The sequence below is a fragment of the Chinchilla lanigera genome, unplaced genomic scaffold (genome assembly GCF_000276665.1).
Source record: "Chinchilla lanigera isolate Chin_1 unplaced genomic scaffold, ChiLan1.0 scaffold00001, whole genome shotgun sequence".
Lineage (NCBI taxonomy): Eukaryota > Metazoa > Chordata > Mammalia > Rodentia > Chinchillidae > Chinchilla > Chinchilla lanigera.
In genome coordinates, this window is record NW_004955402.1 from 11725708 (window position 1) to 11741358 (window position 15651).

The 15651-nt window shown below is 47.0% G+C and overlaps 1 protein-coding gene across 1 annotated transcript in view; it reads right to left on the reverse strand.

Moving 5' to 3' along the window:
- The window catches only part of Npc1 (Niemann-Pick disease, type C1), a 43466-nt gene that overhangs the window by 26274 nt on the left and 1541 nt on the right, over positions 1-15651 (reverse strand). The window contains exons 2-4 of the mRNA XM_005372706.2: positions 5348-5470; positions 4325-4431; positions 1884-2059 (exon numbers count right to left, since the gene is read on the reverse strand). Coding sequence (XP_005372763.1) covers positions 1884-2059; positions 4325-4431; positions 5348-5470 — 406 coding nt within the window. The remainder of the gene's footprint in view (positions 1-1883; positions 2060-4324; positions 4432-5347; positions 5471-15651) is intronic.

A 15651-nucleotide genomic window follows, 5' to 3' on the forward strand; every position in this document is an offset into this window, starting at 1 on the left:
CTGTGTTTCAAATGGTTTTCAAACATTGGTGCCAAGTTCTGGTGATGAGGTTCGCACTTTACCAGCATTTCCACTGCTGTACATCCGCACCAACAGCTGGAACTGGCCGCCTTTTAAATTTGTGCCAATGTGACAGCATATGAGTAATAGTTTGTTGTCTGAACCTGCATTTCACGAATTGCTCTAGATACTAATTGTTATTATTCATAAGTATTCTCACTTACAGTTTCTGCTTTTTCTCGGGTCAGGAAATCGCTCCCTACCTCAGGTCATGAAGACAGTTTAAATTTGCTTCTAAAAATTTCGGAGATTAGGATTTTTAATCTATACAACTTGTCTTTTAGTACAGGTAAAAAAACAAGGTGAATATAATCAGTTTTCTCATCACAATACCAAGCCTCCCCTTGGAACCCTCAGTGACTTGTAACGCCACACCGGGCACACAGCAGCTTTCCACACACATTGCACATGGTGCTGTTTTTGGACAGAATGTTCTCTCTGCAGTCAGACGGGCTTTTAGGTAACATCTTGTGGAACATTAGTTCCTAGATATCTTGCTTTTTGTTGCTTTTTTCTATCAAACTTTTTCTGTTACATGTGCAAGTAGTCATTATAATTACATGCTTTATATTGCTTTTATACTCAGTAACTTTGCTCATCTTATTAATTCTACCACTTTTTTTTCGTCTTTTTGAGACAGGGTCTCACTGTACAGTTCAGGCTGGTCTTGAATGCGCAGTGATCCTCCTGCCTCAGCCTCTCAAGAGCTGGGATTATGGGTATGCACATCACCTGGCTCCTATTACTTTTTTAGATTGCTCTTTGACATTTTCTTTGCTTAGCTGTGCTTGATCAGCAGTTTTATCTTTTAATCTATTTCAATAATCTCTCATAAGATGTACTATACTTTGTTCTATTTCTAATTTGTCCATTCCTTTTCTCTATGGTCTAGTTCTTTTCAGAATTCTTTCATTTCAGTCATTTTCAACAGATGGTCTCTTTCATACTGCTCTATGATTAGTTGCTGGGGCAGAAGGATTTCTCATATTAATTGTAAGCAAAAATGGGCCCTCCGGACGGCATATTTCAGTTTTTGTTAGTTTAACCTCCAGTTTACTTCAGTTCCTGTTACTTTTCTTTCGTAGACACGGCTGGTCACTATGATGCATGGCTGGTGCCTATGATGCACATTGTAAGAAACAGCCCCCAGCTGACAAGCCCTTCTGCCTTTGTGTTTTCCTCTGCAATCCCACAAAATCCTCCCTCCCTGAGCTTCTGGGGCACGACTTCTTTGGGAATGATCCCAGTCAGGATCGCCAGCTTTAATAAGGCTGACTCTTGCTTGCGAACTTTGGTGCTGTTTGTTTCTTGGTCACAGCTTTGCTGCTACATTTGCTGTATTGGCTGGGAATCGAACCTGGGTTGACTGCTTGGAAGGCAGCTATGCTCACCACCACCCCACCAATGCACCCGCTTACTCCCTCTCCCTCTCCACGGCCGTCTGTCTCCTCCGAGTTGAAATCGCTTATCCTTCTCTGTCAGCCACTTTTCCCTATTTTTTCTCCTATGTCTTGCAAGTAATTCATAAGGCTAAACAACCCATGGCTGCTAGAACCAGAATTGATGAGAATTAAAATGTTATATATACTAAAATTTTCCTGTGGTGATTTAGAAATTAGCAAGAGGTTAAACCAAATGATTTAAAAGAGATTGTTTTATTGGTTGTAGCTCAAGTCCTAGCACACAAGCAAAGCAATGACTCTCATTTCAGGGCCAAGGGAACTAAAATGTGTGATTTTCCAAACAGTTGACCTGACAACAAAAAGGAACAACTTCATCCACTGTCCTGCTGCCAGCTAAAAAGAAGAATTCAGTTTACTCACCATTGGCAAAACTCTGTCCAACATAGTATTCTAACTCTTTTACATTTGTTTTTGTCTGGTTTGTGCGAGGATCAACATAATCTTCAGTTGCTGTAACATTCAGAAACTGGCTCTGACGAGGGCTACAGGTCAGCTCACAAAACAGGTTCATTAGGTTATAAAAACAGGATGGACATCTAAAGAAAATGAAATATTTTGTGTGACCACAGAGACAGGACAAGAAAATATGTTTAAGATGGGTAAACATGTAAAGTTTCCGGCAAAGAGACAAATGAGTTACTATGAGAACAAATTCAACCCACAAATTCATAAAACCTCACGTTAGCTCTGTGCGGTGCTGCATGCCTATAGTCCCCAGAGTCAACATTAGGTGCTTAACCCCTGGATCGAAGGACAGCGGTCAGCTTGTGGCTCGCATGAAAATCCGTACTTCTAAGATGCACACAGCCAGAGGACACCACAGCTGTCTTTTTATCTTTGGAAGCCACACAGAAATCCTCCTGTTTCCGGAGGGCTGGGGATTATCCAGCAGGAGGCTCCTTGCCCTGAGTTGGAGGACAGCCTGACTGACGTAGTGAGTTCAAGGCCAGCCTGAACTACGCAGTGAGATCCTATCAAACAACTGCATGTTAAAATAGTTTTAAAAATTGCCCCAACTCCATTTATTTTTTCCAATGCAATTTCAAAAAGAGATTTCCTTAATTTGTGATTTAGAGACATCATTATCCTGGAGCTGTGACAATTCTGATTAAGAAATACAGCAAAAAAAGAGGATCACTACATTAAAATTTCGTCTTCTAACCTACTGAAAGGCTTCTCCCTCACCCTCAGTAATCCCCAGCCCTCTGAAAACACAGAAGGATTTCTGTGTGGCTTCTGAAGATAAAAAGACAGCTGTGGTGTTTGCTGGCCACACAGCTCTCAGAAATACACAGATTTCACAAGAACCACAAGCTGACTGCTGTCCTTCAGGTCCAAGGTTTGAGCTGCTCATGCTGACCTGTTACGTAGCAAACGGGCCCTCTCTCTCCTTTGGCCCACTGTCCCCTACAAAAGCTATTGCTTCATTCATTTTGCATTCTCAACACCAACAAGGGACAGGACTTTCTAGTCTGATCCAGTCCAAGCGACCAAAGCCTCTGCTCCAGTGAAAGAGACAGACACACACTGACTCTTTTGCTGCGCTTTACCGTGGCAAACCCAGGAACTACAACCACCCCATGCTGACAAGAATCACTCTTGGGGTGCACAGTTTTCTACTGCTGCCCATGAATGACAAATCTCCTTCCATGTTATTTCATTTAATCTCCAAGATCACCAGATCTGACAGCTCTGCAGGGTTCTACATGTCAAGCTGTTTCTCTTAGATGCTTTGACGCCTCTGATAACAGGGAAAAGCAGGGGATCTGCTGACGCTTACGTCCATAATGCCTCACTCGGAGCGGGTGCTAAATAAATGTCTCTCAGCCAGGTGACAAAGGCTCCAGGCTGGCTCCCTCCACGCCCAGCAGCCTCTAGTTCTTGATTCACCCGCAGGTGCTGAGGGCAGCTCAGTATGACGTCCACTCGGTATTGCCCCTTCTGGCTGGACGCAGGGCTCCTCAGCCGAAGCTGGCTTACGCCCTGCTACGGTGGTACCGGACGACAGCATTTTCTCTACATGTGCTCCCCACCTACCCCAGCAGTGTACCAAAGTCTGAAAAACATTTGCCGTTCTAAAGGACACTACGCCACCAGCTCGTTCTTTCAAACATTTGAAAACTGCTAGGTCGGCACAGAGACGAGCATCTGTTGTGCAAGCCTTTGTACTGGCCCGGGCCACAGAAAACAGGGGGCCGACCGTGAACGTGGAGAGAACCAGCCGGCTCCCTGAGAACAAGCTAAATGGTGACCCAAGCCCAGCTGCACTGAGGACCTGAGTCTAGCACTTTGTGTCACAGGAGGAGACCAGAATGGCACGAGGAGTAGGGGAGGTAAGGAGGACATGACGGTGATGGCATGGGACCTGAGCAGGACATCGGGAAGTGTCCCCCCTCCCCCGATACTGCGCACAGACACTGCTGCTGGACAAACCTGGCCCTCAACAGACACCCTATGGGTCAGGACAGCTCAGAGAACATCAAGTCTCAACTGAGTGCAACCGGGAGAGAACCGAGTCGGTCATGAGTACTTCCTCTTTACTTTTTTTTTTTTTTTTTGAGACAGGGTCTCACTATGTAGCCCAGGCTGGCCTCAAACTCAGAGATCTTCCTGCCTCAGCCTCCCGAGTGCTCAGATTACAGGAGTGCTCGAACACACCTGACTTCCTCTTACTTATGATGCGTAATAAAGAGCACTTTCTTAAAATGATACAGAAAACTGACTTTTAAAAAGAAAGCTGACTATTCATGGTTGACAAGTAGCTAAACTGATTCGTTCTGCCTGCCTTGTGGCTAACCCACCTGGACAGAAACTGCAGAGGCAGCTGCAGGTTGTCTTTCAGTGTCTGCAGCTGCTGAACATCACAACAGAGGCTCACGTTGTCAAAGAAGAATCCTGGACAGAGCTCCTTCAGGGAGAGAACACACACAGGCGAGCAGCACAGTTAAGGGTAACACGGCATCCTCGGTGAGATAAACGACCTCACACATCTAGTCCCTCTCAGTGCATGAGGGTAAGGCAAGGGTTTCTAATGTTCTTTAAGAAGGCTCTCAAAGGCACTACTGGTGAACCAGGGGTTCGTAAGGAGAGGTTGTACAGACACTTCTAATATTTTTCTTGCTGGGACGTGTCTTTCTTCCCCTGACAATCACTTAACCTCTTCTTACAATTTTTGTTTTAAGTTTACCCAGCACGTCTTTTGTGATTCCATCAGTCACTCCAGCAAAAGTAAAAACCTTTATTAATTCTCATGACAGGTGCAGCTCAATCTAGATCTATCATTGTGGCAACCTGATTGTTGATAACGGAGACTTCTAAAACCAGTCTCTCCACCCTGTTCCAAGTTCTTCTCTAATATCCCTGTTTATCAAGGAGGGTACAACTGACAATAGAAAGCAGAACCCCAGTAGTGGCCAAAATTTCCAGGTTCTTGGGGACTGTGGACAAACCACAAAGACGGCGGGGGTGGGAGTCGGAGAGGAAGTCACACGTCTTAGTGGCAGAGTCTATTCAAATCCTGCAATCTAGGAACCAAAAGAGCTACCTTCCAATACGGTCTGCAGAAGTTCCGAAGAGTGCCACTGGCGGTACCAAGATCAGTAACCCATTGTTGGGAAACTTTATGAGAGGTACAAGGCCAGCTCCTGAAAAATCAAGGCTCGGGAGTGATCTTCTCTGTCCTGTGTTACACGTTATCGTCTGGGAGAAGGTTTAGGCTGTTACTGGCCTTCCCTCCACGCTCATTCCACCACACACTCGGGGCTAATCCCAGAGGACCTCGTGATGTGTGCTCGACACGCCCAGTGTTCACGGCAACAACTCACCTGCACTAAGTCGTACCCGTCCTTTGGCAGTGCTTTCGGTGGCCCAGAGTACTTGCAGTTGTACCTTTTATCTCCAGACGCAATTCCACACTCTCCGTACCAGATGCAGGACTGGGACAACACCTACAGAGAGCCCACACAAAACTAGGTGTCAGCAGAGTCCCAACGGTAAAACAAGTACCAGCTATAAAAAGCACTCAAGTGCCATTACAGAGCCCTCCAGGGCTACCTGCAAAATGAAGTAACTGCAAAAGGCAGGTGTTAAACATTTTGAAAATATTAATGAAAATAGAACAAATGCCCCAAAATGGATTTGTCAGGTCAGTGGAGTAGGCAACAAAAAACACAATTAATGATTTTTACTTCTTGCTCGTTCATTTTAAGAGGAAGCTATAGTAGCTATCATTCCATGTAATCACTGAGAATCACAGTGCAAGCACAATGGTGAGTGTAGTGCTATTTCTTGCACGTCTGTGTAATGCCCTAAACAATGAATGGGCGTTTCCACTTGCATTTAGATTAATTAATACCAGTACTTTATAAGTAACTAAAAAACAAAACTATAAACATCAGGACATGGCACTCCTTCTTGCTCCTCCCTCCTAAGATGTCCTTGAGATTTAAGTAGAAAGCAAGGAACCTGTGCGCTAACTTTAAGAAAAATCACCTCAGCAATCTCAAAAAAAACCCATTTGTTAATCTCTTAAGAAAAGATTTCTCAAGAGCCACTCCTATTCCCCTGTGAGAGTCACAAGGCTGTGAGAGCACTCTGAAGAAGTGGGGGTCAGCATGAGTCAGCACCCTTCCACTGCTGCCCAGAGCAACCCGGCGTTTTGCATAGCAATGGGCTCGGAGTGTCACAGAGGGCCCAGCAAGCCAGGGCCACTGGCTTGTAACTATCCATCACTCAGTGAGACTCAAGACACTGGAGCAGCCAGGGCTCCCCAGATACCTGGCGGAAGAGCCAAGCAAGCAAGGACACAGGTTCTCTCCAGTGACAGTGGCACATGACTGCCACATAACACGAAGAGCTCAGGCAGCCTGCACTGATCCCCCTGGGCAGAAACTGCAGAGGCAGCTCGCAGGTTGTCTTTCAGGGTCCGGGGCCGCCGAACTTCGCAACAGAGGCTGACACAAATCCCACAGGGCACAAAGCCCACAACAGTCCCTGAAGCTCTACCACCTGAGATTAAAACCAACCGACCAACCAGACTGGGGTGTATGGAATCTGAAGAGTTGATGCACTTCCTTTTTGACAGTGTAAAATAAAAATTATGACTACCCCTCTCTCCACTCACTAAAAGTCACATATTTAGGCTACAAGGAAAGGAAATCATCCAAATGAAGTGGCGAGCCTTCAACTAGACCTACCCATCCTAAGGAAATAAATGCAACTCTGGGTTGACGTGGAACTGAAGTCTGAAGAGGCAAAAGTTCAGGAGGGAGGCAGAGGAAATTCCTGATATTTACATATAACTTATCGAGAAGGGACACCTCCCTCCCTAGCCCTTCAAGGATTCTCAACTGACTGGCTGTCAAGCAGGCCTTACCACGAGTTAAAACAAAACGTCCTAAGGCCAACTACACTTAGTACCGTTTATCTGAGCAAGGTAAAACAAACTGATGCGTGACTCCGGCAGACACCAGAAGCAGAGCAGCTTCCCAAAGCTCCAACACTGTGATGAGACAGCAGGTATAGAAAAACTGAAGGGACGCACGGAAAACAATTTAATTGGCTAAATGATTCGCGTTTAATTAGTTAATTGGTTACAGGACCTTTCTCAACCAACCGAAGTTTGAATCCTACATTGGTTTGGTTTGTTGGGCCCGGTGCAGGGGCCCAGCCCAAATGCACGCCTCCCACCGATTTCAGCTAACAACGGAAACCGAGTCCGGGCATGGCCACGGCACACGGGATGGGCATCTGCAACCTCAGTGTCCCTTCCTCAGCACCTTGGGCTACAAACCAAGATGGCCCAACACTGTTTAGATTCCTTTCCACAATGAGCGTCCTTTTCCACCTACATCATTTACTGTAAGACAAAGCACTGCTTCTACCCAACTGGTGGGAGCGGGTGGGGAAGGAGGAGGCCTGGAGCACGGTAAGGAGCCCGGGTTCTCAAGAGGCAGTCAGTCGGGGCTGGCGTTGAGCCCGTCAGGCCTGGCGCCCGTTCGTACCCGCAGCCCACCACTCAACCATGCGGAGTGGGAGTTCTTCCTACCTAAGAAATGCAGCTCAGAAGCTGCTTGTCTCACAGGTTTGGTGTAAAGATCAAAAGAGGGGCCATCTACATACATGTATTATATACATACATATACACTCTATTTAGTAAACTACAAAGCACGATACAATCAAATGATACAATCAAAGAATTATTGTTTTTGTCTTCCAACTGTCTGGGGCCTCTACCAGGAGGGTCTGAAGACCTGAATAAAACACCTGAGGTTTCTCTGGGCAGGGAACAGTGGGCTTGGTCTGCCTCTCACAAAAGCGGCCTGCCCACGGCAGCCCCAAGCCAGTGGCACCAAAGCGCTCTAATGGATCGACCCAACTACGCCAAACAATGGATTGGTGTGGGAGGTGTTCTAAAGGGTATTTTTACACTTTACAAACGGGCAAACTGAGGAACCAAGACGCTAAATTACTTGTCGGAGGTCATGCAAATAGCGGCCATGCTGGGACTCAGACTACAGCACTCTTGCTCCAGAAACAGACTCTCCACAAAATCAATCTTCTGTGTGGAAGCCCCCCCTCCCCGGCGCCTCGCCTCTCGCTCCCGCCGCCTGCGCAGGGCCAGGTCCTGCAGGGGCACTGCCGAGAGGCTGCCTGGCCTCGTCCCACCACCCCCGGCATCCTCCTGGGCCTCCACAGGCTCCTCCACCACCTGCCGTCCTTCTCGTCTCCTCCTCTCCTCACCTGTGCCTGCTTGTAAACACTGCTCTGATTTCTTTTCTTTTGTTTTTTTTTTTGAGATAGGGTCTTGCTATGTAGTCCAGGCTGGCCTTGAGTTCACTATGTTGCCCAGGCTGGCCTCAAACATGCAGCAATCTCCCTGCCTCAGCCTCGCCAGTGCTGGGATTGCGGGCGTGCACCACCATGCCCAGCACACTGCCCTGATTTCATGCATGGCCTCTGTCTGAGCCTTCAGTGATGCCCAGCTTCTCCTGCCGCACTGCCAGCTCCCCATCTGATAGCCTCTGGTGGTCCAGGGGAAGCAGCTCTTTCCTGCTGCCTCTTCCACTTATGGGCCCTCCCAGAGGGAGTCTGACCCCCCAGGCTCCTCCCACAGCCAAACCTTCGGCCCACCCCGGACTCCCTTGCACCATGCAACAGCATCTCCTAGGCACAGTGGCCACGTGGCTACTCAACAGTGGCCCTGAAGTTTTCGGGTGCTCAGAAGCTACAACTTACCCATTCTGCTGCTTATGGGACAAGCTCCAGATGCTCTGTCAGTGCCTCTCAGGGTGCCATGCTGGAGTCCCTGTCCTGCACGGGGTGGGACTCCTCTGCCTCTTCATTGCTTTCTGGGTCCAGCCTCCCTCCCCAATGCATCCTTCTTTACCCTAAGCTACCTGCTAAGGCCACTGAGACACACACACACACACACACACACACACACACACACAGCATGCAGGCCCTGGCCAAGGGCACCCCTATTAGCAAAATCCTTAGATCAGGTCATGAAGTCAGGACCTGAACTGACAGACAAGAAAACCGAGGGTGACCCGTAAAGGGACTCACTGGAGGTGACATCTGAGATTCTCAGAGCCAGCCCGGGCTCTCGGCGGGGTAGCTCTCCTTTTGCACTGCAGGTCACCCCTGAGTGGACCCAGGAACCTAGGGACCTGAGCAGACAAAGCTGGGCGCGCTCAGATCTGCAACCTGCGAAGGACTTTGCTGGTGTCTCAGCCACTGGATTCCAATCTCAAAATCACCACGGCAAAGCGGGCAGCCAGGCCTTTATTCGTAAACAACATGAATGTGACACAAAATCCCCACAGGCTCACAGCGACAGTGGTATACCAGGCAAACTAGGTTCTCAGGCCACACCCCTTTTTTGAAACAGGCATCACCACATGATCCAGCTTGGCATGAAACTTGTGATGCTCCCGCCTTAGCCTCTCTAGTAGCTGAGATTACGGATGTGAGCCACCACACCTGGAACCCACTTCCTTTTTAAACAAAGCACCTAATCTTCAAATTTAAAGCTACCTTCGCTATGATGATAAAAGGTTCAAGACTCCTGATTTTATAGTCAGTAATATTCAGTTGGGAAAGAAAGCATTATGTCCAATACTGAAATAAAACCCAGCAACTTTTACTATAGGTTTACTATAATCAAAAAAACATGTCTAATTAAAACATGAACTCAGTTCAGGAGATGGACAGTAGTGACGGTCGCACACAATGTGATATACTCAATGTCACTAAACATGACATTAGATGGAAATTTTGAGCATTTTACCAAAAAAAAAAAAAAAAAAAGAGGAGGAGGAAGAAGCCCATGAGCTCATGTCCTTCGGCAAGTGAAAGGAATGTCTGCAGAGCTCGGTTAAACAAGCAGAAGCTGGACACAGCAGATGGAAGCAGGATCGAGGACCATGGGGCAGGACGAGATCTAGTAACAGGCCTGTCAGAGCCTGACTGAAGTCAGGGAGCCTTGCTTAGGCTGTTCTCTGTGGTTACAACAGAACACTCGAGACAGGTTATTTACAACCAGAGTTTACCCGGCTCGAGGTTCTGAGGTCGGCCAATCCAAGATGTGGGGGTTGCATCCTTCCAAGGTAAAAATCACCAGGGCAGAGAGGGAGCACTCGAGAAGGAAGAGAGCCGAACTCATGCCCTTGCAGGAGCCCGCTCTTGTGATAACTGACCCACTCCTGGGCAACGTCTCTCATCTGGTCTAGAACTTTTACAGCCTCGGCACCTCTCGAAGGCCCGCCCTCGGAGCACCTTGCACTGTGGGACATCTTCAAACCACAGCCAGGTCCAAGTCCAAAGAATGATGAGCTTTTCACAGTTCAATCCCACGGTCATAGACCAACCTTACAGAGCTAGTCATAACCAGAACTACCTGAAGTAAGCACTGAAAACTTTACCAGTTCCTAAAATATTAAAAAAAAACAAGTGGCTGCAGATTTTTCTTTAATTACAAATCAATACACATCTATTCCAAACATCCACAAATCCCAGGTGTATACGAACTACGTAACACTGAGGTTCTCCTGCGCAGCTCCACCCCCACCCTATCTCTCAGGTTTAACCAGTACTAATGTAGGAGACCCAGGTCTCCTCGGCTTTAACTTCTTCCCACAAGTAAACATACAGAGATGGACACACAAGTGCGGTGACTTTTAAATTACTTTTCACAAGAAACCTCAACTTCCTCTCACAGATTGGCTTTCAGCTCCTAGAACTGCCTTTCACTGTACCTATTCAGACACTGAAGGCCAAACTCCAGTCCAGGCCTCCAGCCCTAGAACAACACACCCACCCATTGTTTCCTGCACAGGTTCAGTATGACCCATCCCGGGACGCCCTCCTTCATTGGGCCTTCTTTAGGAGCCTCTCCCAAGGGCCATTCCCTCACTACCCTAAACTCTGAGTCCTTGTCTATTTCCGGGGTTGCCTAATTGCGGATGCTGTCCTTGAACAGAGGCGGCACTGGGCGGGGAGCGTGGGGTGATCAGAGCTGGGGAGCAGCCACCCCATCCTTGGGTCGCCCAGCTATGGGGTTCTGGTGCTCTGTATCCCTTTCGGCCACATTCCACAAGCTCCCCTAGGGCAGAATGGATAACTGTTCCGGGCCAGAGTATGCTGCTGGCTGCTGACCTGAGATCAAGCAGGATCAATATTTATGAGAATCACAAGAGTATTTTCTTGCTTTTATCTTGACTCCTTCCTAAGACTGTGAGACCCCACGGCTGGACCCAGATGCAACAGTTCCTTAGAAATTCCCTGTAACCCATGTTCGTGGACTTAGAAGCCATACGTTGAGGGTACTTGACTCGATTATATAAGAGGTTGAACAATGAGAAATGCTGGCCATTTTGGCCTCAAGCCAGAACTGAGGAGTCAGAAGGCTTGAGTCTCTGCTTTTAAAGGCTAGGCCATACAGGCGGCTCACAATATGCCCCAGGGCTTAATGACGAGGTGTGTGACAGACCAACAGTAACAGGGAGGGCTCAGGAAAGGTGCTGTAAAAGGCCTCTTCGGCCATACACGAGCAACCACAGCCACTGTGAACGCTGGCTCTAACATGCACACGTCCCCACGCAGACAAGTGCTGAATGTCAGCGAGAGACCAACACTCCACGCCGCCTGCGGTTATGCTGCCGAAGCACGAACTCGTGTGGAAATACTGACTGAACAGAACTTGTGTGCCAGGCATAGTTACGAGAGTTCTCTCTCGTTGCCTCACTTCTCAGACACTCTGAAGTAGAATCGGGCTATTTCACAGGTAAGAAAACCAAGTCAGAGGTGATACTCCGAGGTCGTGATTCATCAGTGACGTGACTGTGAAAGCCAAGTCACAGGTTTACCACGTCTCCCTCCTCACCTTCCCACCTTTCCCACCCACAGCTGCTGTATCAAAGTCCAGCGCAGTTTGGGCAGTGCTATATCCTCAGAATTTGGTAACACACGAGACACCGACTGTTCCATCCACTACGACCCTATAGAAATGCCATTCTTTTCTTCATAAACTTGTTTACCTACAGCAATGACAATCATTCACAGCTTAAGAACCTCCCTAGAGAGCTGTCAAGTAATGACTCACTTCTTCAAGACTGACAGTCCCTAACCCGAGGCAAGCCGGCCACACCACAACAGCTGGGTCCTCCACCCACTCACTGTTCCAGGAGGGGAAGCCGGGAAGGTGGTGCGGTAACTCCACTGCCCACAGCCCTTCCCCACCCTCAGAGGAGCAGGGATGCGGGCCTGACCAGTCAGGACAAGGTGGAATGGGGCTGGAGGGAGTGGCAGAGAAGCCAGCCTAGAGATTTTGCTGCCTGCTGTGTCCCTTGGAGCCAAGGAGGAAGCCTAAATAAACATGGCGGGCGCTCTGGGGTGGAGGCTGGTCTGGGCTGACTTCCAATGGAAATTACTGTCCACATACTGTAAGATGGGGAAACACTATACCCATAATTAAAGGAACTCTGTGAGGACAAAGTAAGATTCTGTGTGACAGCACTGGAGTATTATACAAAAATCAGACAGCTATTTTTTTTTTTTTTTTTGGTCTTTAGTTTTCTATAATATAGAATAGGTCCTTCCTAGCTTTATGGAGATAATTTACACGCCATAATATTCACCCTTTACAAGTGAACAGTTCAATGGCTTTTTATTTACTAGGCAGGTAGGTAACTTTCTCATTTTCACTTTTTAAATGTAAGGTCGGGCATGGTGGTGCACATCTGTAATCCCAGCACTCAGAAGGTAGAAGCAGGAGGACTGCAGTGAGTTCAAGGCCAGCCTGGGCTATGAAGAGAATTCAAGGCTAGCCTGAACTATATAGCAAGACCCTATCTCGAAAGACCCCAAGAAAGGGACTCCTCTGTAACATTTTGTCCTTATCTTTATTTAAGCGCTTCTCACTGTACTGTAATTTTTTTTTTTTTTTTAAATCTAGTCTTCCTCTCATCAACTATGAACAGGACAAGGACAGTCACATTTACACACCACTTTGCAGTGCATGGTCTGCTTTGTGAATGGGCTCGTGCTCTTGATCTTTGCATCCTGTATTGTGCCTAGAGCTCCTATTTTATGTGGAAGAAATTAACCTGAGTTCTTGTGACTTAAGGAAGGGACAAGAAGATAAAGTTTTACAGCTTCTTTCAAATCTCCCAAGAGCACATCTGCACCAGTCAGAGTCTTCTGCTTTATCTGTTGTTTTGTTTTAAAGTTTTGTTGCCAAATCAAACACTGAGGTTAGGACTAAGAGGCACAGGTCAGGCAAATGAAAACCTGGCTAGCCACAATCATCCCCTCACCAGAAGCCAACTTCCAATCCAATTCTGATAGCAGCCTCTGCTAAATCCCTCTCCAAACCCGTTTTGCAGCCTAAAGATTCAGTCATTACAAGAGTCCATGACGAGAGTCCTGGTCATATTTGAAAGTCATAAAATATAGTTTTTGTCCCTCAAGGAGCCTGCAATCCGGTATTTTAATTCAAAAAATTCCTATCTTTTGACATGCACTCTAGGAAGTAGTGTAGTTGGTAACTGTTAAGGTCTCTATCTAGATGTCCCCCTAGAGCCTTGTGCTCACAGGTGGGGTTCTGGGGAGGTGCCTGGCTCATGGGGGTGTGATGCTCATCCCGGATTAGTCCACAGATGAGTTTAGAGCTAAAGGTGATGTTGGGAGTGAAGTCTGGTTGGAGGAGGGGGTGCCTGGGGGCGTGGCCTGGGAGGGTCTCTCTCCTTCCCCTCCTTTAACCTCCTTTTGCTTCCTGTCTGCTATGCTGTGAGCAGCTCTCCTCAGCCCGGTCCCTCTGCCATGCTGCCCTGCCTGGGAGCCCTCCAACTGCAGACTGAAACCTCTACAAACTGTGGGCTGAAATAAACCTTCCCTCCTGTAACTTGTGAGTGTTGGGCATTTCGTCTCAGCAACAAGAAAGTAAGACATTAACCAGTTTTAAAGAGAAGGAAACGGAAGCTCTGCAGGATTAACTGTCTTGCCCAGGGTCACTTGGGAAGAGTACAGACCCACACTCCAGTCTTTTAATTCTTTTGCCAGGTAGCAAATACCATTGCAGCTGTTTAAGGAAAGACCCAGAACTTCAGAGGAAGGATCGTACTTGGGGAAAAAGACAATGTCTTCAAAGACAGGCAAAGTTTTGATAGCGAATAATTTGGCTGGAGAGAGGATATAGTGCTGTGGGTGAGACAGCAAAAAGGGACACCTGAGATCGGATTAGAGATGGTCTAATCAGTCTTCCCGGTAGGTACTGTGTCATTCATTTTCATTTCCGATAAGTCGAGGGTGAGGAAGGTTACCCAGAAAGAGAGGTCACACTGTCTTCACCATCAGAGGGACTCTTTGTTCTGGGTAATATAACAAACATGGAGAAATACAAAGATCCATTCAGCGAGTCCTTTGCTCTCTGCCCACTTGCTAAAATAGAAAAAAACATCTCCATTTCCCCTTGATTACTTTCGTTGGTAAGCTATCTAATCACAGCATCAGTCAAGGACTAGGAGAGAATGGGTAAGTTTACTCATATTTACTCTAATTTCAAACGGTTGTTCTCCCCCTCTTAAGGCTACAAGATTAACCCATTCTGGATCCCCTCTAGAAAAGCCACACAAGAGCTTAATTCCCACTCAGATTTCACTAAATTCCAAGTCCTTCAAGGAAAACCTTGTAAAATCACAGCCAAATAGCCGGGCGTGGTGGCACACACCTGTAATCCCAGCACTTGGGAGGAGGCTGAGACAGGAGGATTGCCAAGAGTTCGAGGCCAGCCTAGGCTATGTAGTGAGTTTAAGGCTAGCCTGGACTACAGAGTGAAACCTTGTCTCAATAAATAAAAAACAAAGTAACAACAACAACAAAAAAATCACAACCAGGGTACATACTATTTCTCATATTATTTCTGTATACATAATTTGGATATCACAAGGTTTTAAAATCACACAGCCTAGACTGTTATTGAATCTGTAAGTCGTAAAAATTAAGGAAAGCAAAAACTCTCCCCAAAATGTATTTCAGACCTTACCAAGACAGCCTGCTTGTAATTCTATGATAGAATTGATTAGTGCTCACACTGAAGCCTGCTATCCTGCTGTCATTGCTGTGAATTCTAAAAGCATACAGCCCCTCTCCAATCTGGCTTTGGGGTTCACCTCATCTATTCAGATACCCTGTAAAGGGCTGGGAATTTAGCTCAGCAGCACAGCACCTGCCTGGCAAGTGCAAGGTTGTGAGTTCGGTTCCCGGTACCAGAAAAAACAAAACAAAACAAAAAAACAACCCAAAAAACAAAAAACAAAAACCAAAAAAACAGATACCCTGAAAGCTTCTAGACAGGAAGGAGTTAATTTAAAAAATTAACAATAGTGGTCCTTCTAGTTAAGATCTGCTGACCTCAAAAAGGCCCCTAGGTATTGTGCAAGAGACTCACAGTCAAACTCTGACCTACTTCAAGTATGTTCAAAAAAAGAGACACCAGTTGGCCAACAGCCTTGGACACTACCTTGAAGTAAGAGGTCTCATCCTGTTCTGGAATGTTCAGGAAACCGAATAGCTGTATTTTCTCTAAGGCAGATAATTTCTTGAGTTTTCAACTACATTAGGCACATAT